The 26,735-nt window shown below is 42.3% G+C and overlaps 1 protein-coding gene across 5 annotated transcripts in view; it reads left to right on the top strand.

The window, feature by feature from the left end:
- hdac4 (histone deacetylase 4) overlaps positions 1–26,735 on the top strand; it is a 138,178-nt gene that overhangs the window by 3,440 nt on the left and 108,003 nt on the right. For all 5 annotated transcript variants that reach the window (XM_037109490.1, XM_037109489.1, XM_037109491.1 and 2 more), the window contains exon 3: positions 11,054–11,315. In XM_037109490.1, coding sequence (XP_036965385.1) covers positions 11,294–11,315 — 22 coding nt within the window. In that variant the 5' untranslated portion in view covers positions 11,054–11,293. The remainder of the gene's footprint in view (positions 1–11,053; positions 11,316–26,735) is intronic.

The raw sequence follows: 26,735 nt of genomic DNA, 5'->3' as shown, positions 1-26,735 counted from the left end.
GAAGCTGTGAATATCAGAAGCTGACTGCAGCAGGGCCGTGTCTGCGCTCAGAGGAGACTTCTTCAACCCTCTGCTAGCGGAAACTATTCCCTCAGCATTACAAGCTCTGGAGGGCTGCTGGTGCTCGCTCATAAACTCCAGGCCCCACAGGAGCAAGGTCACTACAGCCCACTAAAAAAGAAACTGTGCTCTGAGTGCTCCTCGTGAAGGATGACCGCTGAGAGCAGAGCGCCTGATTGGAGCAGAAGCAAAGCAGAACTTCCAAGTGTCACAATATTTAGCAGCATTACCTCAGTGAGATTGATGCGCTGATATTTTAAAGCAGATCTGTTCCCCTTCATTGCTTTGCGGAGCTTTTGTGTACAATATGTCACACTTGAGTTAAATATGTGCGGCTCCTGTCACCTTTTATTTACTCAGTTTTGTCTCCAAATATTAAATTCACTTAATCTCACTTGGTGACAGAGTTAAAGTTGTTTCTCAAGCTGAAATCTATAACTTTAATACCGGTTTTGGTTGTTTAGTTTTGTGGCGTTATTTCCTCTGTAGGGTTTAGTTTGGGGAGTGTTTGGTTAGGGCAGAGGGAAGAGACCGGTTCCGACGGCCCTGTAGGGTTGGACCGAGGTGGCTTCCCTTCTTTTGTTCCGTTTTTCCGGCCCATCAGTTTGTAGTTAATTGTGGAGGCTTTGGGGTTAGTTGAGTTTAACGTTTGATTGATGGTCACGGTCTGTCTGCTGAAATAAGATTCTTCTATTTTGGACCTCTTGACTGGTGTTAGACCTCTTTGGGCCACAAGCTTTCTGTCGGGGTCGTAACATCCATAACTTTAGATGACATGGACTCGGCCAAACTTTGACACTGGCACCAATAGCCAGAAAACATGTGAAGTTACTACTGAGGCTAAATATATACCACAAAGAAAGATGTGTCGGTGTAATCTCTGAGTAATGTCCAGAATTTGAAGGTCAAAGCTCGTTTAAGTTCAGTAAAAGAGAAAAGCTTGTATTCAGATGTAAGGTTAGATTTCTCTGCTGGTGAGGGAAGTTGGTGTCAAAAAATTTAACCTTTCTTGACATTTGTTTAGTTGCAAACTCACAGATTTTATGTTTCCCAGCTGAAACTATGGGTGGATATCAGATCAACCTCTTGCTCTGGTGCAGGGTTGTATCATGCGACAGGACAGTCCGGTGCCAGCAGGTTTCCCAGTAACTTAAGTTGACTTCTCTGCAACACCGAACATCGACATCTTTGACATATCGTCATCACTTTCCAACTCCAGCTTTATTCACACTCTGCTGATAATGTTAGTCTATTGTTTTGAATGTTTGAAAACTTTCTGGACACATCTTACAAGCAACCACTGCCAGATGAAATGACTTCCTAAGACGTATTTGGCAAGTTCCTGAAGGCACACAAGACATATGTAACAGACATGTATGTTTGTATTGTAAGATTAAAAAACTTACTCACAAATGGATGTATATCAAAGACTACAGTTATATTCTTTGGAATATTTTAGCCAGTGATGACAGATGGGAAATGTGTTTGAGACAGAGGTCCCAGCTGTAGCTGATCAGCTGTTGTTGCGGTTACACCACAACACTGGAACTAATCACAGCGGACTGGATTCAAACTGACCGTCAACTTTTGTTTTTCATTACTGAGGAAACTCTTTTTAAAGCCAGCCTTCAAGTCTGCAGATTTTGAGCGTTTGACATGCAAAAGCTACGCCAGAGAAAAACTGTATGAACAGCATGATGTGTCAAAAATCCTCCTCCAGAGATGCTGACATTTACTTTTAGCACGTTTAAATTAGCAAAAGAAATGTACGTATACAAATTATAGGAGTTTTTTTTTTCTGTAGAACAGAATTTGACTCCATTGAAAAAACATAAATGTACCATAACAAACATACAAGTTTTAATTCCTCACCGTCCCTGATTCCCTTTTGACCTTGTATCCATTTGAATACAGTGCAAAGACAAGATATGCTTAGATATGTTTAAACTGATAAACTGTATAGTTTTTTGTAAGTATACACTCACACTCAGCGAGAAGAGCTCGCAGCTACCCAACTTTTTTTAGAATGTGGTTGTAGAAGATTTCCTACCTGCCGGATGTAGAGATAACAGTTGGGTTTTAAGGAGTGTAATAATGTTTTGCTTCACTGAATGAGATATGAAGGAGATTAAGATAAAGGGCTAGTACTCTAGTTCTTTACTCACCCTCAAGTTTGCCTCTTGTAATCTCATTAATAAGCTCATTTAGCTCGCTTCCATTGTGCTTTGTCGGGGCCCAGGCGTGACTTTCCAACTTCCTCCCAACATTTAGCACAAGCTGGCACTGGGAAAGCCCGCTTGTTTGTGGATATTTTGTAGATGTTGTCACGCTAGTGGATACTAATGGGGTCTATTAATGCCACTGTTGTGCTCGGGGACAAATAAGGTGACAGGACCCAGTAAGGCGCAGACACATTCACGCAGCAGGAATTTGTAAGCTGCTTGGCAGGGTCTTCCCCTCAGCCACTGTGAGTCAGCATATTATTGTATCTTTGTTCTCGTTCCGCGTTCATTTGTTTGTCTCTCTCCATTACACGCAACGTTTGGGAAGCAATTTAGAAACAGTTTGAATAAAAAGTGGGTCGTTATTTCACCACAGCCTTTTAGCGAGCAATCTATTGGCTGCCAGTGACCTAAACCAACCAAAACGGTCGACGTTAAACTTTATTATATTTAGCATGTTCCGATACTTAGACCAATATCAGAAATGCCTCTGATACTGCCTTAAGTACACGAGATATCAACAAGTGCACACGTCGATGCATTTATCTATTAGAAACCAGAGGTTTAAATCTTCACCGGCCTCCTGATTCAATTCGATAATGACTCACCTGTAAACAGTTCAAGTGCACAATGAATCTCGAAGCATCTCAATGTACGGTGTCGTTCATTTTCGATGTGACCATCACAGTCATGCTCTGTTCACCGTCATCAACTTCAGTTTCAAGATGGCAGCTCGATATATTCTCCTCCCGCCCTGCGCCTCTCTCCCTAACAGGTCCAATTTGGAGCAACGTTTGAGTTGTTTTTGACCCTTTCACTTTACCTTTACTACCGTCACAGTTTGAGCTTAGCTCTCACTAGTCATGGATGTCGGATGCACGTACAGCGTGCAAGGATGTGACTGTGCAGCGAGGGGAGACAGAAATATCTGAATCGGTATCAGGGAAAGAGGAATTAGTATCCTTAGTCACTTCACATACTTTCCATAGATTAGGCTTACTTTTGTGCAACCTAATGAAAGAAAGGCAGTGGGGTATTGGCTAGGGAAGCAGTAAAAGTAGACAAGAGGAAGATTCAAAGCAGTAAAAGGGACACAGAGCTTCTAATGGGCAGCTATACAGACGCTCTCAGCCTCAACTGATGTGATTTGAGGCTTGATGAATCCTTGTGTTGATCCTTCTGGTCACCCAATGAGTTCATGGCTGTGATAATCATTTTCCCAGATCCAGCCCCTTATACCCCGTGGTGCCTCACAACTCCAATAATAAACCCGTTTTAGCTTCTTTGTGCTTTGTCAGGGACTTGTCCTGACGTCGAACTTGTCCTAGCTCCCCAAACTCAGTTAGCAAGTGTTTGAGGGGTTGGCAGTTGGAGAAGACGTCGTCGTTTGTGGACATGTTGTGGATGTCACGCTAATGGTTTCTAATTGAGTCTAATAATGGCACTGTACTGTGGGTACGAGCTTGGTGACAGGAGCCTGTGGTGCACAGGCACACTCAACCAGCAGGACTGTGCAAACTGTCCCACCGCTCAACCCAATCAGAGGCCGCAATGATACCCTGACATCTTAGGTTTTAATCCCACAAGTTGACAGTTTTTCATGATTCCGTTTCTCTCACAGGTTTAACACTGATAGTAAAAGTTTTCTTTGACTGTGTATGTGCAATCTGTAAGAGCCTCATGAAGCTAAATAAGAGCCCCTGCTTTGACCTCATGTCTGTTGTTGTGTGGTCTGAATGTAGGCTGTGGGTGTAAAATGCTGTGAAAGCAGAACAAGTTCTGAGTCGGTGAACATCTGAAGAAACACCCGTCCCATGCTGTTGAAAATCCCTGTCTCTACCAATGCCTCAGGATGAGCATGAGGATTTGCACGCAATTTTTGTTGTGGCAAAACCGTGTAATTACAACGTCATGTGACGCACTGGCGCCCAAATATACTTTTTCCCATAAGCTTATATTTTTAAAGAAACAGCAGTGGCTACAATATTTTTTTGAGTGTCACAACCCCCACGCAAAATGACTCATAAAATTGATTTTATTTAACTCATCAAACCATTGAAATTTGAGCCACTGAGTCAGTTTGGAATGTTTTGCAACAAATAAATCATTTTATTTCCATTTAAGTGAGCTGGGCGCTAATCGGGTCTGGTAGTGTGGCCGCGCCATGGACCCAACAACGCGGAAGATCAGAGTAATTTCATACCCAGGAGGTCGAGCTTTTTCTGGCTTCATGCGCCACTGAGCAGCATTCACAGGACTGAACGGGGCTCCGCCTCTGAAGCTGTGTCCAGATTTTAATTGCTTCATCCATAGTCTCTGTGCGAAGCAACAGCAACCTCCAAGCTAGGTACCTAAAACGCTGAGTTACCTGAGTTACCTGAGCGCTAACCTGGTCGCTAACAAAGCTTGCAAATCTTACTTCTTCTCTTGTGGAAATGTAGCTGTTTTAATGCCAAAGCTCACCTCCCCACAAGCAAAACAAATCCCCCGACACGATTTTGCTGGGGCACCGTAGCGCCATCCAAGACGACTGTAATTTGCATGAAGAAATACAAACAAGCCAGTTTTTCTCCTCATACCAGAATAAGAATTACTGCTGCCAGACTGGCAACAAGAGACAAGTATTTGTGTGTTATTTTCCAGAATAGACTCACTCTCCCAAAATGTCCTCACGTCCTTCCTGATGTAGTAAATATAATGTATCTTTACTGTCCGACTTCTTGATGGGTCCTTCTGACTTGCGGGCATCTCTGAGCGATCACGGAACAGCTTGAACGATAAAGTGATAGGTCAGACAGACATTTATACATCGCTCAGACAAAAAAATTCCCAGCATGAGTTGACATAGCAGTTGCTGTTGTCACTAATCCATCTGTTCATAATGCACAATTTCGATTCCCTCCTCGATCTGTTGGACTTTTTGATTCCCACCACTGGCGTAAACATGGAAAAGGATGCAAAGCAAAAGTCACGTCTAAACATCTGAGTCTAAAGGAGCTTATACACAGCTGACATCAAGCTCGATTTCCACCACCCGGGCAGGCGGCGATTCCAAATGAGAGGAACTAAGTGGTCTGCTGAGTCTGCTCGGTGGTCTGATCATGTGAAAGCAACTTCACACATTTGCTTTCACTGTGGTGCTTGAAAACTATTGCATCCAAAAAAAAAAAAAAAGACTGAAAAGAACAGTGCAGAGAAAGCCTGCTCTCTTTAGAAAACTCTTTCTCGATGCAAAATGGAAGATTACGGAATGGAAGGGTGAGACGGATAAAGTGAGAACAATTCATGGGTTAAAGAGCGAGAGTGACATTGAAAGAATGTGAGAATAGAAAGGGAAGTGGAGTCGGCTTTTGTCATTCTCAGGACTTGGCACCCTGCACGGAAAAGATGCGACTTCCTGCTTTTTATTTGACTCAGAATGGTTGGCCTTTTGTTGCCAAGGTAACAACGCATGGCTGTTTGATTGTCCACTGACATCGACAAGAATCCTGTGTGTGTGTGTGTAGTCCAGCTGTGTCCTTCTTTTTACTACGGTGAGTTGGTTGACAGTAGGTCAAACTACAAGACCACTCAGATACGACAAAGCAGTGAACCAAGGACGTTAGAAAATAACGTCAAACACTTAAATACATCTTCATTTAATTTTATAGAAACATTTTCTCACTTGAATTTTTTTGCCATGACTTCAGTTTCCACGTCTCACGCAACTGCTTCATCACAGTGTGCCATCGTATTCGATGCCAACAATTTTAATCCTCAGCCCTGAATTTCTCTCCAGGTTTAACAGGAATGCTCACGCAGGGGAAACGTGGCACTCTGCAGCATTTTCCTCCAAATTTCAAACATAGCTGTAGAGTTCAGGCAGTCTGGGTTTGAGACAGCTGACCTCAGTGAAGTTCACTTTACTTCACATTTTCTATTCATGCAATTTTTGTGCATTTTCACTTTCATAGCTTAAAGGGAAGGGAAGGCGATTATGGAGAAAGATAGTTGATTGAGGCTCATTCTCAGGTCGTCAGATACCGACGCTTTGGGTCAGTGTTAGGACTGAAATTCAATTTCAAAGCGCCGGTATTTGATGACCTCAGTCTAAGCCTCAACAATCAACTATGTCTCATCGGAATCACATTCCCTCCCGTAACAGAGCTGCTCTGAGATCTGCGGTGCCATTCAGTGATATGAGCGCAGCAGGTCTACAACTAACGGTCATTTTCATTATCGATTAATGTGCAGATTACTTTCACATCTTAACACCAAGATGTTTTGTGTAGACAATGGCAGGAAAATGTCAAAACTGCTCATCACTGTTTCACAGAGGAAAAAGTGACAAACCTTGAATTGGTCAACTTGTCATTTGCCATCATAAATGACAAAGTTACAGATGATGCAGACACAGTGGATCAGTGGATTATCAGGCATGTTGCTGGTGTGTACTCACAGCCATTCTTCACTATGTATTTCTGCAGAGCTTTATTGACATTTAACTGCATGGCGGTTTGTTCAAGTTTCACATTTTTTGATACAAACCTGGTTGTAATGATCCGTTAACATCCCTCTTTGCATTTAGATCATTTTTTAACTTTGAAAAACCTGAGCCCTGTATTACAAAGAAATTGATGTAGTTAGGAAGAGTTTTGCATGTGATGTCTTTGACTTCATTAGCATTTGTGCATGACTCGAGTGACAGGTCTCAAGCACAGTCACATGATTTTGGTGTCAGCCCCTCTCATCACCATGTTAAATGCTTCCTTTATTTGCTCTCCCCCATGAAATATTCAGTTCTGTCAGTCAGCTTCAGGGAGAAAAAAAAGTTTATTTACATCAGAATACAGCGCTGCTGATAAATCGTCAACGCTCATTGCAGAGAAAGAGCTCGAGAAAGATCTGAGTAGTGATGGTGGCGGATATCTTCCCCTCTAAAGAGAAGAGTGAGGGCCTACAGGTGCAGTCTGCTGTGCTAACGTGGCCGTACTCTAACTGTATGCGGGCTGTCAGAGCTCTGTATCAAGAAAAATGATCCTCCCGTGCCACTTGATGCCTGAGCGCCGCGTCTTGTCCCCGTTGAGCCAGCAGCTGATTGATGTGATGTCCTGCGGTCACAGCCGGCCTTGTTCGCTTGCAAACATGAACGAGCAGCAGAGAGTGTTGCGTTACTGTGGCTCCTTTCATGACAGATAGGGTGTCACTCGCTCTTCTCAAACGTGTGCTCGCTCGGCCTCCGCTGCCAGCGCTGCTGCTGCTCACCTGTGTCAGGCCGACTTTAACGCCCTGAAGGAGGACGCCCTCAGTTGAACTGGCAACAGTCTAGATATAGCTCCTCCCATTATTCTGTGCCTGGCCTGTTAAAAGTGACCTTTTCATTTGATTTTCTCAACTTGATCAGCTTTTTTTTTTTTACAGCTCAACTTTTTTTTTTGCCAACTACTAAGAAAAATCTGGAACATGTCAATCAATAGCATACTGGTGATGCCACTAATCCTGCTCGCCGGCTGAATAATTCATAGTCAATTAGAGCTGAGAGGCTGAAGCTGTCTTCATGGCACAAGTGCATTTTCAATGATTCATTTCTTGAGCTATGCAAGGGGTCTCTTAATTGTTGTTTACTGCTCGCTAGCCGACCACATGTTATTTTTATGCCATCGTGATTACTCCCGGCAGCGCTCAGAGTGCTTGGGAAATGAAGTCCATTACAGGGATCCTGAGAGCTGTTTTCCTGTCAAGCTCCATGAAACCTCTTCCAGGTTCAGACTCGACTGCACGGGAGCAATAAATCTGGACCAATCTCAAGTGTCAAAAGCTGGAGATGAGACAGATCGAGTGATGCACGTATTTTTTATGGTACTGTGCAGATGCAATAAAAATACCTGCAGTGTTGCGCAAAGATTAATTTTTAATGGGATCCCAGAAGGACAGTTTGAATTGCAGAGTCCTATGGAAGGAATATTAAAACTGCACTAACACAGCTGACAGCTGACCAGAGCCGCAGACTGCAGGTTGAGGGTGTTGGAGAAGGAGCAGGCTTGGCTGAGCTGCACTCGGGTTTTTTGTTTGTTTGAGTGTGGCAAAGGGAGAAAGTGAGAGGACCGAATGCCTGAGGTGATTGCTGACATAGTATGACAAGCTGTAAAAGCACAGTCTGAATTCTTGTGTGACAGACGACTCCTTTGACAGAAATAGGCGGCTGGATCTGAGAATAGCACCGCTGCCCTCCAGCTGACACACTGCGGGCTGTTTTTCTTACTCCTCATACCTCAGCAAGTCTATCCACTTGGAGACACCTGGGCATTAAGGTTTTGTCTGCATGCATGCGACTAATAAACACCCACTTGTCAGACATTCACACAAAAATCTAAACCTCGCCTGTGGTCATTTCACCTCTGGCCTCCGGGCATGCTCTGAGGAGATACAAAATCTGAAGGAAATAAGAAATGTTTGGGGAACGTTTCACACCAACGCACTGATGGTGATATCGACTTTGCACTGACACTGTGAGGCCAATGCTGGAGCTCATTTTTTTTAATTTAAGAAATATCTTAATGTTACCACAAGAAGTGTTACCTGCTTATGAAACGGTCTCAATATATCACTGAAGCATCTGTATGAGCTGCAAAAGCAAATACGACTATCAGAGGGAAGATTGGCTGTTTCTAAATAGTTATGGTTAGTTGAGAATTTTTGCAAGTCAGATCCAAACCACATTTGGAGGTGGTTTTAAAATGAATTAAAATCTGATTTGTGTGGATGTGTGTCAGTCCGGGCGCTCTGGCTGCTCAATTTCAAATCATCTTTCGCGCCACTTGCGGTGCAACACACAAACGGTGACGTCAATTCCAGAGTAACAAAAACAGGCATGCATCAGTGCGGCTGATCAGGATCCATGTGGCTGCTCGCAGGAGGACAACACAGAGAATAGCTTCGCGACTCGATAGTGTGAGTGTTTGGAGAGCAAGATGATCGATCAGTCCCTCCGCGTAGCAAAGCCATGACATCAGCGTACAGAGTTAATGATGTCTGTATCATTACCTTGGCACCCAGTGCATATATGATTGGTGTTGCCTGGACACAAAAACGTGACCTGATCACTTGCAGTAAATAGTGCAGGCGCTTCGTCTTTCAGATCTGATTTTAGACACAAGTTGGATTCCCCTGCTGTGTGATCATGGCCTAGGTTTTTTTTTTTTTAAACCTAACCAAGTAATTTTCTTGCTAAACCCAACAAACGACCATGTTGTTACAGGAACCTGTTCAATCATTCAGGATGGGATGTGTTTTTACCAAGGAATGTTTTATAATTGTAGCTTTAGCTTAACAGCAGGCGGTGGCGCTCATAACACTTTTGTCCACAGGGGGCGCCAGAATCAACACAAAAAACGTGCCTTGTTGCTGCTTTAATATTCTCCTGAAGTAATGCCTTTATTTCTTCACATTCCATGCTAATGAATGAGCTGGGCCTCTATTGAATTAGTCATTTACTTGAGGGACTGTTTTTCTTCTACAGTAATTCCTGATAAGTGAAGTAAGACCCCGGAGAATCCTGGCAGCTCCGTGTTTCCATGAGATTTTTATTTGGCCTTGCAGCGCCTGCACCTTCTTTCCACTGAACTCATTCATTTGACTTTAATTCTGTTCAACAGCTTAAAAAGTGTCGGCGACAACAAAGTGACTGTGTGTGTGTGTGTGTTTGTGACACAAAGGGAGCACATACACACTTTATTGTGGCCTCTGTGGTATTTCTAGTGACTGATTGCAGCTCTCATTACCGCTTGTTTGTGTTCGGCTCTGTTGACACCTGTTGTGTGACAGAGGTGATTTTTTAGCTTCTGTTAGGGTTGAATAGCTCGCGGCTTGCCCAGTATGTTTGTGTGTTTACATACTCCTGGCACTTATCGATTACATGACGCACACACTTGACACACACCAGACGGCATGAAAGTTTTCTTCCTCTTTCTCTTCTGCTATTGACTCTGCAGCGAGCCTCTGTTTACATTTCATCACAGGCTCTGAAGAGCCTTCTATTAATGCTCTGACTTCCACAGCTGACCGTGCAAGCTGGAAAGTGGAGATTTATTAATGTCCCCTGAAGCTGGCAAATGTTGAAACCCTTGGAAAGTCACATTTTACTAATTGTGTTTAGACCTGCTTCTCAGGAAAAATCAGTGTGTGCTTTTAGCATTCTGATTTAGCTATTAAACCATATTTGCAAGTTTTTGCCTGCCTGGGTGTGGTTACAGCTCTGACTTTCAGTTCTAGCATTTAGATTATGTAAACACGCTGCGATTCTAGTGAATCCAGATGGTTCAAACGAAACCAATTTCTTATAAAAAACAGACGCAGACAAGAGACAACATTTACTTGGAAGAAGCCAGAGCTGTTTCCATCAAAACAGCAAATGATGCTTTTATTAACTATAGGGACACTATTCAGAATGAGTCCAAATAGATTTTTTTGTCTTATAAGTGGCGTAAAGGTGTTATTGTCAAATCTCTGCTGCTATCAGGTCCGTACAGGGCCTTTGTAGGCTGATGACTTGCAGGTCTGTCTTCCTCCCTGGCTTTTTAACGACCTCAGGTAAAGTGGAGTTTGGCTCAGTAACTGGAAAAAAGGATGAAATGGTCTACAGGACACCAAACCACAATGACCCCTGATTTACAGTCCTGTTTATTTGTTCACTTAGGTGTTAATTAGAATATGAATTTCAGTGGAATTTCCCATGCATATTAAAAAAAAAACAAAAAAAAAACCTTCTTTATTTTTGCATCCAACTCTCACAGCTCGACCGTTTGGCGAAACGGAATCCCGCCACAACACACCGCTGAGGTCTCCACCTGCGGCTCAGTGTGATGAAGCTTTAAGGAACAGCTCCTCTCTGTCCCTCCTTGGCCCGGCGCCTCCACCTGGCAGCGCCGACTTGGCTGCGAAGCACATGGTGGTCACTACAGCCACCACGGAGGTGCACTGACACCCTCACCGCTCACCTCTGTCAAGTCTGCCTGGCAGCGACGGCCACAACAATGAGCTCTCACAGTCGATCAGGTGAGGGAAAAAGTCGGGACTCCTCGCTCTTTTCTCTGCAGTTGCTTTGACGTGGAAAAGGCTTTTGAATGGGTGACGTTTCTTCTTTTACCCAAACAACAAAGCACTTCATATGCCTTTTTTTTATGCATGCAGCTGTGTATGTCTTAATGCATTGATGATGGCCACTTTAATTCTGAGTGTATCGAGGAGACCTCCAATAGTTAAATAATGATGTGGTTGATGATTCAATCTGTCCGTAGCACACATGCTAATACTGCTGTTTTGCATTTTATACAAGAGCTTTTCAGTCTTCTAAACAATTAATGATTTAATGTGGTTGATTTGCCACAAACTTGCATTTTTTAAACAGCAAATACACAGCGGTGTCTAGTCGAGGGCAAATGTTTGTCCAAGTAGGTTTTTTGTGGTTGGTTTAATGGATTTGCGCTCACGTTCGAGGGAAGAGAACACTGCTGCCAAGAAAACAAATTGATGCCGGAAAGTGTGATTGAGGTTCTAAAGTGAAATGGGTGCAACGCTTTGACTCTCAGCTAAATGTCATTTTTAATTTCACAGTGTTTCTGAATTGATATTTCTACTTTTGATCACGCAAGGTCATCATTTTCTCTTTTGTGTCGAGCAAACTTTGTGCTGTTTATTTCACATACAAGCCAGTTGTGAAGCACTCTGGCGCACTATACTTGGATTTTATAACCACGTAGTCTTGAGTCAGGTCGGTTAGTGTCTCCTCGCTGATATGGAAGCGGTTTGGTTTTGCAAAGTGTGCTGTTTGTTTGGAAAAGTGTCGCAGCTAAATTTGGCAGCACAGAAACTTCTACTTCTAGCACCTGAGAGAGGAACACAGTGGAGAGGGAGGAGCGTGGTGCACTGTGTTTTTCTTGCATTAGCACGGAAAGCTCTCACTTTTAAGAAGTGCCCTGTCTCCTTTTCACTGCTTTGTTTGCATCACTCTTCACTACATTTTGTCTTATGAAAAGCAGCAGCAGGCCAGTTATATACATGCTGCACCCTTTATTGGTTTCCTAGGGATTAAGTTGTTTTTATATATCTGGGCCACGGCTACATGATATGTCTTTGTTACAGGTTCAACTAGAGGTGGTTGGAAGCATATATCTTGTTATCTTAGTGATTCTTTCAGATAACGATGTGTTGTTTTGTGCATCTGCTGGTCACGGGGGAGTAAAGCTGCTGTGTGATCAGTGCAGTTAAAGAAAGACAGTAGGGCTATCAATTAATTTCTCAGTGAATTGTTTTGTCCATAAAATGTCCAAAAATAGTGAAAACTATCTATCCTAGTTTGTCAGAGTCTGTAAATGTGGTTTGTGGTGCAAGAGAACAGTGGATAATAACGTTTGGCTCCAGATTGTTCTGATTTATGGTTTTGGAAGCATTCGCTGACGTGCAAATTAATCCGAAGAAACTTTTAATATCAGTTCATCATCTCCCCCAGTCCTGCATGCTGTTACAGTTATATTGGTGTTTTCACTTGTCATGAATTACATTTGACAGAAGTTTTCTCTTTCCATGCTTCATTTTGGATCCCCTGGTGTGCTTGACCTTCAGCAGCGGGGGGGCTTCCCACGTCAAAAAATACCCCCCTCTGTTCTTAAATCACAACCATGGTGAGGTGGACAAAAGGCCATTTGTGTCCTCTCTTACCCATCATGCTTTGGCTGTCTTAGTCGTTTTCAAGGCAGTGATGTCACAGCCATTGTTTGATTTGGTCCTGTGCGGCACAATGTGGCTCTCTGGCATCACCTTCTGTTCTCTTGAACTGTGAGTGGAGACGTTCGCGCTGTCCCAGCCAAAATAGTGTGCGTCAGAATGGATGTTTCAGGCCAGTGGTTCACAGATAGTTGTGATTCCCCCTTTTTCTTAAATACATTGTGTTATGTAAGTGGAACCTTGGAGCGGGGCGTCATTTTCATTTTCCCTCCTATTCAAGTCATTCCCATGCTCTGTCTACTCTTAGTTTATAAAAATCAGCTTCTGAAATGATCTTAAGGTGCAGGATTACAATTTTACTGTTGTCACTTTAGAGGTATGCTTGTCTTGCCTGTTGCCTGGTCGTTTCCTAGATATCAGCTCACTTGCTTGTGCCTCCTTGGCAAAAAATCCACTTTTGATGCATGGAAAAAAGAGTCACAACCTGAATCCACAGATGTTTCGTCTCTCTGTACATTTTTTTCTTACTGACTCACAATATGTCAGTCAACGGATAAACACGATCCCACTTTTAGAAAACAGAAGCCAGATTTTCCATACAGGACTGTAAATATAGACGAGGCTAAGCTCTGTTGAAATTTTCTATTAAGCCAAAACATTTTGAATGCCAGACTTGTCTCCACCTCGAGGACCTCTGAAGTTAAGAATGAAGCTTTCACTCCTCACTTTCACCTCCTGTTAGCAGTCCATTTTCCCCTTGTCGCCCTCCTGTCTGTGCAGTATTGCTAAGCCCTTTTCCATATATGACAGATCATCATTTCCCCATTCTAAAAACCACCATTTTAGAGCACTGAAGGGCCCTTTGTCTGACTTAAAACTTGGGTGGCAAAGGCTGGCATGTTGACATGTTACTTGGCATTTTGGAACTGGGTTTATGGCCTTGGAGCCGGAGCTAGAACACACACACAGACAAACTCTCTCATCCCGACAAGACCCTCCCCTCTGCTTTCCAGCGGCAGTAATCGGTGGCAGGTCCTGGCTGAGGGGGGATCTTGCGTCAATAAATCGTCATGCTGAGCGACTCCCCTGCCTGGAACACAAACAGAGAGAGGGGCCGTCTGCTGCTGGAGGCCTTGTATAGCTTGTTAAAACCCTCTGAGGCCTGTGCAGTCTGACCGAAAATAAAGCTCATGCTGGGTTTAGGAGATGTTGGTATTGTTTACCAGTCGCAGTTGTTATTTTACTTCTTGGAGTGATCCCAACCTCTTCATCCTGTCCTTTCCATGATGATATAGTCGCTGGCTGATAGTTGTACTTTAAGCTGGCAGCCTGGAGAGAATCTGTAATTTTTTATTTTTTTTTCTTGCCTACTTGAGTGTTTCGCAGAATGAGAATACACACTTTTCCCCAGTGGATTCAGTCACAGAAAGCAGATTTGTGCAACAAATAAGTCCAAAGGGACATTCAGCTATTACCCGCTCCATCCTGTGAATACATTTTGTTAACTTAGATTTGCGTTGGGTGCATCATTCGTCTCGTCAGCCTAAGATTAATTCGCACCCTTTTCCCATCATGCGTGCATCAAAACTGAAAGAGCAGAGCTCAGTAAGGGTGTGGACGGAAGGAAACACATTACCTTAACGTGCAGGTTTTTAGATTAGCGGCTGGGTGTGCGGGGAGTTGCAGTTGTCTTTCTGTCAGCCGTTGGAGCCGTTGAGGTTCGGGGTGGGGGCTGCTGCGAGGAGTCGGTTTTTAAAATAAACACAAGAATCGCACCTCCTCACTTTTCTGAGTCTTATTCAGAGCGCTGATCCACGGCAGATGGTTGTGAATTATTCATGGCAAGTTTTTGGGACGAGCACAGCCATGTGTAGATTTTATCCCAGAGATTATTCAGTATCAGAGAGGAGGGGAGCGGTGATTGAGAGGGCTGACAGCACAATGAGTGCTTTTCAAGAGATGGCGGGGTGTAAACAGCTGATGCCAGATAAAACTGTTGTTGTTTTCTTTTCTCCATTGTGATCGATAAAGCGTTGAGACGTCATTGCCCAGGATTCAAATTCCTTCTTTTACAGCTGTGACAGTCACGGTTTTGTTCTTTCTTGTCAGTTTTGCAGCCAAATAGGGGTGGGTGTCACAGAATAACTCACGATATGCTGCGTTCTTGATAGGTTGCCCACGGTAACAATGGGAGCCCAATACAGCGATCCTGCAATGTTTAATACATTGCAAGTCAATCACCAATGGTGCTAAGGTGTCAGGGCTACAAAGAGTCCCTGAATTTGAGGCAACTGCAAGGCAGGAGTCGCTCAACAACACTCAGCTGTTGTTATCGCTGGTTACCACTGTCACTCTGACACCAAACCTCCTCATCCAATAGAAAAGACTGTCTCACGTCATCTCTGAAGGGAATCATTCTTACATCCAATCTTGGCGAGCGTACGCAACTATACCCATACCCAACTATGCTGGTTTAGAAGGGTCTTCGTCTCTGCACCACATATCTGCGATTTAGCTGTGTTCAAGAAAATTAACCAGTTAGGTATACAGAGGAAGCTAACCTAGAGCTAAGCACAGATATAACCGAAGTGTCTTGGGTCCACCAAACTGGGCAGGTAAACTGGACATGGAGACGTAACATTAGCAGATTGATCAAAGTCAAACAAAGACAACGCTTTCAGGACACAATTTTTATCCTCTCTGGTGAGGGGCCTTTAAAATCACAGTGTTACGATGGCACAAGCCTCAGTAGTCGACAGCCGTCAGCCATCAACAATGGAGAATGGCATCGTCCTTCAGCCCAACCTTGTTTAATGCTTCACAACTTAACTTATTTTGTTTTGTGTCACAGAATTTGACAAATGAGTGAAACAATGTACAACAATGTGTATAGAGTCTTTCTTTAGTGCCCTTTAATCACACTCATACTGACTGCAATTTGTCCATTCATACCAATCTTCCAATCTAAAATAGCCAAAACTGTTAAAACCCAGAAAGACACGTTTTAATAAAGATATTGAGCGTGTTGGTAATGCATCCCAAGAGGTAGAAGTAACCAGATGAATTTCCGCATCAATGTTTCGTGTTAAGTGCTGCAGTGCTGAAGTACAAACGCAGGCACGTGATGTGATTTTTAAGCTTTTCCTGGTGATGTTCTCCCCCCCGTCAAACATGGAGTAAATGTTTTGCACTTTTGTGTTTCGGGTCAGGTTTTCCCTTGAAAGCAAATTTTAAGCATATTAGTTGGGCTGGAGCTGTAGTAAGGGTAATCAAAGTCAGCCGCCGCATAGTTTAGTCTCCCGCCTCTGAAATAGTTTTTAATTCTCTCACTTGCCCTTCCTTCTCTTCTGTCACTCTAATTTCCTATCTGCCTCTTTTTTTCTCTCTCTCTCTGTCTCTCAGTTTTAATCAGTAACTTTAATAAGGACTCGCAGTGGGAGCTATCAAAAGCCTGCAGTGGTGGATTAGAAAGAGAGTGGCTAGTGTCTGGGCCAGGCCACTGGAAAGTGAAGAATAATCTTCAAAAAGGGAGCTTAACCCCTGCTGGCCCACACTGATGAGTCCTCATTTACAGGGGCCATCGTCACAGGGAAAAGGCTCAGGGTGGTAATTGATATGTTTGAGTCTGTGTGTTTGGAAAGTTGTAGAAAGATGACTAAAGTCGACCGAAGCGAGGAGCAAAATTAAGCTCATTCAGAGGAAGTTATTTAAGAAGTTTGTAGGTAGAGCGACACTGCTCTCTGGATTCTGGGCTTCTGTTCGCTTGCAGCCGCTCTCTCACTCGCCGCTGCTATCTAGTGATTGTCCAGAGAGCCTGGGGGACACAATAGCGGCTCGTCCTATCTGCATTTGATGCATTTGAGTGCTGCAGAAATGTTATTGTTCTCATTTATCCATGGCTCGGCAAAAATTCCCCTCAATGGAAAGATGGATGGGAATGACAGTTGAAGCAGACTAAACAGACGCCTTTTTAAGAGAACAATGGAAGCTGCTGTGGCGAAATAAGATTACTGCCTCATTATTGTCTTCCTCTCCACATTTTTCCAGAATATTCCATTCAAGTAATCTCATTGCCAGATGAAACAAGTGTGCAATTTAGCCCTCGGAAGAATTTATTAAGCATTCAGAGCTTTGCCTCTGCCGGAAGAGAAGCTCAGAATTGAATTATGGTTTTGTGCTCAAACTGCTGCGCTCTGTTCTTTCAAATCAACAAAGATCCACCAATCTTCTTTCTCTGCCTTCACTATTAATTATACAAGGGTTTTATGCTTGATTTGGTTGCTAAATTAGGCAATAAGGCACTGGATTTTTTTTTCTTTTACTGAAATAAGGAGTAATGACTTAAATTTTATGACTACCTCTTTTCTTGTTTACTCTGGCTGTCTGTCAGCAGATATTCCTGTGAAAAAGGGTTGACTTGAAGCTTTAACACGCCACATGTGCTGCTACTGCAGGAAAAACATGTCATTACAACTCAGTGGGTGCAATAGTTTGATTGAAACGTAGCATTGCCCGAGACAAGCATCCAGAGCACAGTGTTTGTGTTTGAGCTGACAGCATACACAGATATAGACGCTTATGCACAGCACTCAGAGTAGCCCAGATGTCCAGTTTGTAATAAATATGGAGATTAAGAACATGCAAGACCCTAAAGATTAACCCGTAAGGATCCACATCTGCTACTGAGCTTAGAGTCAGAGTGAAATGCAGGAGATCACGGTCTTTCTCTCATTGTCTATGAGTCCTCTGTGCAGCCTCTGTATAGTCCGACCCAGAATCCCTGCACCGCTGTATTTCCCATCTGGCTGGGAGGTGCAATCCGCTGTACGGGTTCAACAGGGGACAGCCGAGAAGATGGAGGCGGGTCAGGTGGGTCTCTGAGGATGTAATCCTCCTGCTTCTATGAACAAAACAAAATCAAAAGTTCCCAGCAGTTACACAATCCCTGTTAGGAAGGGCTCAGTGCACCCTGGGTCTCCCAGGGCAGAATGAACTTTTCCAGGCACTAATCTCTGGATTAAGCCCTGAAACAGAGGCCGGCAAACTCCGCTGTGTGCTGCCATATACTAAAAATGCACGAAATGCTCCATGAAGCTGTTGTGCAGCTACAGTTGGCGTTAGCTGCAGGCTTGTACTCACACAGCTGATTTAAGGGTCCAGTTTGTAGGATTTAGAGGATCTATTGGCTGACATGGAATTTAATATTCATAAGTATGTTTTCATTGGTGTATTATCAGCTGGAACTCTGAATTGTTGTGTTCTTGTTGCCTTAGAATGAGTCTTTTATATCTATAGACGTGTACAGAGTTGATCCTCTACAAGGTCTGCCATGTTTCTACACTTGGCTAGAATGGACTAAACCAAACATCGGCTCTAGAGAGAGACTTGCATGTTTTCTGTGTTCTTGGCAGCGAGAGTGAGAGGAGGTGTATTTCGTTTGTTGCAATGTGAAACCTCACCACTAGATGCCACTAAACCCTCCACACAGGTCCTTTTAAAGATTTAACCCCTGAGGAAAGTTGTTGAACAACAGGAACAGTTGTATCTTCTGCCTATTTAATATTCTCAGAAACAATCTCAGACTGACTCAGTTACACGGACATCAATTACAATCACTCATACCAGCCTCCTCCACACCGAGAGATAAAAACAAAACATAAAAACCACTCTCCTCTCAGCACCCAGATGCTTTTATGCAGGTTGGGTGCTGCTGGGATTTCATGAACAGGCGTTTCTGTTAAGGATGGTAATTAATTAAATGTTAACTTAATGAAATTTAACTGTTCACCCAACTCGTGTAAGAGCGTTTGAGATAAATATAGAGGAAAGAAAACAAGAGAAAGAACTGAAACCTGTCTTTATCATACGTAATATCATTTGTTTGTTTGGGACTCAGTGGAAATATAAATACAGACTTGACTCTTTGAACCACGGCAGCGCGGGATTAACTGGAGAGAGCAGTGAAGCCATCGGCTGCTGCTTGAAGCACGTCCAGCGGATCAGTGATCAGCTTCTCTCTCTTTCTTGAAGTTTACATAAGAAAATAAGTTTTAGAAGTGCCGCTGCGGCTGAGACAAACCGCTCCTCTGTCTGCAACAAAACATGTTTACGACAAAGGCTTTATGTTCTTCGTGCAGAGCTCGTCAGCTGTCGTACACGGGTTAGATTAGTGGTGTTAAAGTGGTGATAAATTGTGTTGCATTCTTGCGTGTCATAATAAAAACATCCAGTGGACTTTTCCTTTTGCTTCTTCCAAACTTGGTGGATGTTGTCTTCAAAACTGCAGAGAGATAAAAACATAATCAGGCCAAAAACGAACAATTACAAGTGAGTATATCAGATAATTAAACATCACACCGACCGACCAGTGAAAGGTAATTCATCCCCTGTAGTTGTGCTTTTTATCTGGAAACAAAAGTCATCAATCAAATCAAGTAGTTGTTTACAACAGTGGGCTGAAGTGCCACTCTGAACTGTCTTGATTGGTGTTTGACCACCATTTTGCTGTGAATATCATTAAGTAAAGCTGCTGCTGTTTACTCATTTGCATTGTAGTTTTCTCACCTCTGATACATGTTTTAAATGAGGGCAGTTAGGTGTTTTTGACAGCACATGCACAGGATCACAACAGTTCCAACGGAGGATCAATCACCGATCCATAAACGGATTGATTGGTGCCCGTTTGGGTCCAGCAGGCCAGATTCTGACAGCCTTTCAAGCTCAGTTTAATGACTTAAATGAACCCCAGAAGGGCAATTAGATAGTTGGAGCTGTGTCCAGCTCCAGTCAGCCTCAGTGCTCAGTCTGGGTCGGGCAGTGTGCTTTTTAACTCTCGACAGTTCTTATGCGCTCTTTGTGTCGCCTTGAATTTCTCTTGCACTTTGAGAACATCAAGTACACAAAGCTCAGAGTGGCGTCCTGATCACTGAACACTTTCATAGAGTTTTGTTTACTCATAAGGTGACTCATACCTCTGGGGCACCCATTAGCTCAGTTGGTAGAGCGGGTCTCCCATGTGCAGAGACTTTGCTGTCACTGCAGCGACCCGGGGTTCGGGTTCGGCCTGGGCCCTTTGCTGCACATCATCCCACCTCTCTCTCCCCCTGTTTCCAACCATCTATCTGAAGTGGTCCTATCAATAAAGCCATGCAAAAGCCAAAAAAAAAAAAGGTGACTCATACCTTATTCATACTGGACAAAACCCCCACTAACTCCCGCTAACATTTGTCTTTTCTGATTCATTCACTTCTGATTCACATGTCTCAGCAGTAGTAACAGGTGTTTAGCAGCTCCAGCTGTAATCGCCACTAATGAAGACACACCACCAGGGTGGACGTGCTAATTTGACCCCCTTGTCAGCTGCGATGCAATGACGTCTTAATGTTGAGGCTGCTGGCTAGTTCATACTAATTCATCCGTTTCTGTTCAAGCAGTACTAGAACTGTGCTGCTCACCAGTCCAGCACTGATGAGTTCTTAACTGCTCACCTTTGAGTCTTGGACATTGACTTTTATAGACAGCACAACACCTTCAAATCTCCAAATAACTATTGAAATTCAGTCTATGGCAGGAGACGAGCCATGATGCGCCCTGAGTGGCGTATATGACTCCTTCCCTTGAAGTAGAGGAAGAGGATTTCAAACCTGGACTTTTCTGGGTTTCTAACTCCGGTTCAGCGGGGGAAATCAGGGTTGTTAAAGTGAACGTATTATGTTCCTCACTCAGAGGCTTCTACTCAGCGAGGCTTTTGAACTCCTACTGCTCCACTGGAGCTGCTTAGCTGCCAACTGTAGACTCCTGTGGTTGTACTTGGCAGCTCGCATGTGTGAATTTGTGTAATTTGAAGGCCTTTTTTTTTTTTTTTTGAAGCAATCCTGCTTGGTAAACATGCCGTAAATGAATAACAGTTAAGATCCCTTCTCATAGGTTTTCTACTTTTATAGCATTAAGAAAACAGCAGTGATCCTCCAAGCTGTAAAACTAACTGTAAAATCTGAGTCAAGGTTTATTCGTTTTGCCAAGGAATCTGTTTTTGTTGCTTTTCATTCCCTTTTTCTTTATATGTGTGTGTTTCACCTCCAGTGTAATATGAATTTAAAAGAAACATCCTCGTCCTGGTGTAGGAGTGTTAGCATTGACTTACAGTACACTGAGAAACAATGTTTTGGTTAAACAAGCTTGCTATTTTGGATGTGAGGTGACAGATAACAGCACGCTTCCAAAATGTCAAGTTTATGTTTCGGGTGTATTTAGGCTCACAGGGAACCAAAAAGTCCTCCGAACATGAAAGGGAAGAAAACTTCCTCAGACACTTGAAGAGATGTTATATCTTTCCTAAGACCCTGTTCAGAGAGGGAGGATAGGAGTCAGGCAAACACAGGAGGATAAAAGGCCTCGATGAAGTTTGATCTGAGGTCGGTGAATTTCAGAGGAGGAGATAAAACCACTCTGGTCTCTTTGGCCGCAGTGGTTCCTTGAAATTAAAATAAAATTAATTAAGACATCCAGTTTCCTCATTGTTGGCACGCCGCTAAATTAAAAAAAAATCTTGAAATGTTATCTGCTGCATCTAATTAAGTTTAATTCTGCAAGTTGCCCAAAGGACAGAATGAAACTCATTGATACTGTAGGGCACAGTTTTCATTTTTGTGGATCAAGCTATTGTTTTTTCATTAGTAATTACAATCTAGTGAAGCCTTAGAACAACTAGTACAGGCATGAGATACAAAATTATAACAAAACTTTAAATGTGCACAGATTGTCTGGAAATGTGAGAGTTTAAAGGATCCAGGGAGGATCTTTAACCTCCTGAACTGTTCAAAGACTCATCAGGGGCCGCCCCCAATAATATCAAACATGTCTGATCTTTATGATTTAAAATCTGGATGATGATATCGCTTCTCTCCAAGCTGAACCATAACAGCTAGTGAGAGAGGCATATCGGATAGAAACTTTGAATCTGTCCTCCAGTTTTTGCGGAAGAATAGAAAACCTGTGTTGACTGCGTTGCTGCAGTATGTTGTCACATCACGCTAATCTTGTTTAAGTGTGATTCCCCATGAGATGACGAGAGAGGGATCATGTGTGAGCCCAGCTTCAGTCTGCAGGGCCCTGTGTTAGCTATTTATTTAAAATTGACTATAACTGAGGATGTTGCATGTCCAAATTACACCAAGTTTGACACCGATTTCCTTTGGTCCTCAGCAACCAAGTAGAAGTAGCTCAGATGAATGGTTCTCGAGGTGTGTGATGAACATTCAGACATAGATAGAGATTCCTTTGCTTTATAGTTGGAATAGAAAAAAAGATCTGTATGATCATACATAAACCCCCAAAATACAGTATCCCACTATTTGTTCAAATACGCCAGTAATGTCAGCAGTGAATTACAGTAGAGAAGCAACAGTGAAATCATTTAAAAAACCATTAATGCCTTAAATTGTTTGTAGTTTCAGTTAACGACTCAGTCATGTCCCAGAAGATAATTCAGCTACTTGAATCACTGTGAAAATAGCTGGCAGCTGGTTGATAATAAACAGTGCTTGTGTTCAGTCTCCCTGCTAAACCCTTTAAATGTATCACATTCATATTTCGGTCTTGTCGAGTTTTCCTCTGAATCAACACCTCCAGGACTGGGAGCTGTGAAGCAGCTCATGTTGCCTCACTGTGAATCTAATGTTAGCTCACACAGACACAGTGTATAGCTGTCTACAGAAACATTTATATTTATTACAGTAGTTGTATATTATTGGCTTCAACACTGTCCCATGTGGCTTCATGATAATTAAAATAACATATGATTCAGGAATACACCAGTAGATGTAACGCCATCATTAAATCATTAAGTAATCTTCAGTAAATCTTAACTGTTAAGTTGTTGGACTTCTCAGTAGCACTTTACATCACAGCTTGGTAATAGCATAGTAATAGTGAGGTTGGGTACAGTTTGGTACCCAAGGGTATATCTGGGTTATATGAGACTGAAATGTATGTACTAAATGTCAAACAAGTAAGGCTAATGATGATAAAATGGACTTAAAAACAAGCATTACATTTCTTTAGACCACCAAGAATTTCCATGTTGTGTTATAGGTATTACACTGATAGTAGCCTATGAGCTTGTAAAAACACCAACCTATATTACCTCATTACTATCAGGATATTATCCAATCAAAGTCAGTGTCAGCCCAGTTTTTCAGTACGCTTACCTATTTTCTTTAAAATACAAGCAGTGACTGGTCAGTTGTGTTCAAAATCACATTATGAATTACATTTATTTTGGATTTTTTTTGCTTTCTCTGGCAGTCTGGTTTGAAAATTAACTCTATGCATCAGTAATCTTAATGGTTATCAGAGTAGATTTCTGCTTTAGACTTTGTCACAACAGGCATCAACATATTTATCCTAAAACTGAATCCTCCATTAGTGTATACCACATCGTTATCCAGCATAGCTGCACGCCTTAAGAAAGTGTGACTGTACCCCCATTTCAAGCAGCCATGAAGGATTTCCAGTGGTGCAGCCTGGAACCCCGCTGTAGAAATCTAGGCAAGATCAGCGAGTTCAGCAGCACCCTTCATCAGTCAAATTGCATGAAACCACGGTTTGTCGTCCTCCCACATTTTGTAATTTGCCAGACTTCTCTTTCTCCATTTGCATAACATAGCAAGCTCATTACTTCAGCTTTCAGGAGCCAGGAGCCTATTAGATGAATGAAACACCAACGGTCTGCTGTAGAGTTGATCTTGGGGAGATAAATGAGCTGGTTTGAACACGCTGGTTGAATTTAAAAAAAAAAAAAAAAAAAAAAAACATGGCTCATTGTGACCTGTGGTTTTTGGAGCACTCGTCACCAAAGTTAATTGTCAAACAGGTTTGTGTCTTGGATTTGTTCTCTCTCCAGTCCTGTCTGTAAGTCACATATATATACTTATTTCCAACAGCAAAATGAGGGAAACATAATGATGATTGTATTCTGATAAGTTTTCTATTAATATAATGAGCTGTTGCAGTGTTTCCCACACATGGACTTTACTTGGGTAGGCCACCCAGGTATATCGGGTGATGCATTTGAACGTTTTTCATTCATTTTCTATCCGTCCATCCACTATGAAGTAACTAGTTGACAGTCTGTGTTCGCTTTTCCTCTTCCATCTTCTGTCAATCACATGTGCTCTGCAGAAAAAACAGAAACGCTCCCTCCTGTAAGCACACTGATTGTAATGTGACTAATTTAATGTTGTTTTTCATACAAGCCTGTAAGTGCACCTGTCGTTCAGTGCCCCTTTTTTTTTTGATAGTTTTAATAGGCTACATAATAAAAAAAAAAACAAGCCTCCTCCACGAGTGGTTCACCAGCTGTTGTGAAAACGTAATCAGAGATAAAAAAAAAATAATAATAAAGTGGTGTAAACATACAAAAAATGCAGACATAGAAAGTCAACAGAGGAGACACGTAGTGGGAGGGAGGAACAGAAAGGTGAGCCTCGTCAGCGTGTCAAGATTAGTGCTTAACATTTTGCTTGAGAAAATACTGAAACAGTTTATTGATTAATAGTCAACACAAAAAAAATATTTTTGATGGATTACTGACTTTCTGCCAAAATCATGGACTACACTGTTCCCTCACAGTGACTTCAGCATTATTCAACTGTTTTGTTGTTATGATTGGGCTCTGGCAACTGTTGGCTAAAGGTAGGGAAGGTGATTCTGGAGAAAGACTGTTGATTGATGAGTCTTGTTCCCAGGTCCTCGAACAGCAATGCTTTGGGTTGACATTTTGTCCCGAATACTGACCCAAAATTTGATATTTGACGACCTGGGTTGGGGTAGGGAGGGGTGGGGGCGGGGTACCAGTCACCAATCACCAGTCTTTCTCCAGAATTAGAAAGTCAGCAATGATTTGAGATGTAAGATTTTTTTAATAAAACTTTTTTTCTTTTTTCCCGCCCACCTTCCTACCCGACCACTTCCCTTATGACTCAAGTGTGGTACATAAATCTAATGTTTCATTCATCAAAAAAAAAGAAAAAAAAACCATCTCTGAACAATCCAGGCAGCGATTACATTTTTCAGCACAGAAAACGGAGACAGGGGCTTCTTCCTGTCAGCATGTAACTTCGACTTTGCTCCCGTTGCAGTTGAGTTTATTGTTATTTAGCGGTGGATTTGTTGCACTGACACTGTGAAACTGTAAATTGCTGATAAAATATCTAAACTGTATTTTGCGGCAAACTGAGAGGATGCATTCACATTTTAGTGAATGTGTATGAAATGGCTCTTCCCACATTCCTCTGGCCGTTTGTCCCTGTTTGTGCAGCTCACTGAAGTCTCAGTGATGGGGATCTCATGCTGAACTATCTGTTCCGTTGCATCCAGTCTCTGCTATTGTCACCCTGATTTTGTCTTTTGTGCCAGCGTCTATCAGGCTCACTGTCGTTATCACACGATTGCACTGGAAGCTAACACTCTAATGAGCGTCCGTGCCACGCAGCAGCATTTCATGGATGCAATGGAAGATGCTGACACATCGTGTAACACACGCAAACGCGGGTCCTTCCGTGGGAATGTTTATTTGACCTGACAAAGATGCATTCTCAATGAGGTGTGTACACTGAACAGTTGGATAGTTTATAGCAGGCACACAGGGTGCAGACAGCTACACTTGAGAACATCGAGGTAGACGGGGCCTTTTTCAGTGGTGGTTATCTAACCACATAAAGGAAAGTAAACATATATGGCCCCTAATCTGAAGGGCCGTATTTTACATTTATTTGCTTGTGTTTGAAAGATTTCACCCCAAGTCTTTCACTGATAGTGAAACAATGTTTGTCTGTACCTTTTTCTAAAAAATTCTTTGGACTGCTACCTCTAAAGTAATGGAATGAGAGAAAAAAAAAATGTTGGTCACATGTCAATTTTTCCCCTCAAACATCATATATTCTTTTATTTATATCACCTCTATTAAATAAATACATAACTTTGCCTCTTGACTTTCTCTTCAGATAGTGAAAGCTGTAAATTAACCAAATTAGTAGAATCATAGCAACAAATTACTGTGTTATAAAGGTTAAATCTTGACAATGTTGCACAATGTTGTCAAGTGCAGCATGAATCACAGAAGCTGCAATGTTTTAATAAAGGTACAATGTGTGACAAAACAGAATGAAGTACTGTAGTGCTGCAGAGACGTCCTGACATACATCATTTTTTTCTCCAGATGTAAGAAAACATGTTTGGACCCAACAAATGTCACATTATTTGGATTTTAACAGTTTTTTTCAGGTATTCGAAAAATTATATCGCAGTATGATTTTTTTTTTTCTTGTAGCAGCCCTTAACTATTTAGTGTGAAAATAATCAAAAAATTATTTGACAAAGAAAATAACTGAGTCTAATATTGTGCTCATCACAACTTCCCAAAGTGACAATCATCTCATTCTTCTTCTGTCCAACTAAAACCCAAAGACTTTTTCTCCTTGACATTGTTGTTTGAAATCATCTGATTATAGAACTTAATAGGCAGTTTACACAGAAATCAGAGATGGTGAAGGAAGGAATCTCAGTTTATGGGCGAAAAGCATCCGCAGCTGTGTTGGGGATTATTAGTGACAGAACAGAGAAGAGGGAACATTGGTTATGGATTTGATCTATTTATAGACACTATTAATAGACACTAATTGTCGAAGTGTTTTCCTCTCTCACAAAGTTGTTCACAACAGAGGGCCTTCTGTTGCAGGCGCAGATCTAATG

This window comes from Acanthopagrus latus, chromosome 9, assembly GCF_904848185.1.
Source record: "Acanthopagrus latus isolate v.2019 chromosome 9, fAcaLat1.1, whole genome shotgun sequence".
In the NCBI taxonomy this organism is placed as follows: Eukaryota; Metazoa; Chordata; class Actinopteri; order Spariformes; family Sparidae; genus Acanthopagrus; species Acanthopagrus latus.
The sequence above is the reverse complement of the archived record's forward strand: the minus strand, read 5'-3'. Positions and strand labels throughout refer to the sequence as shown.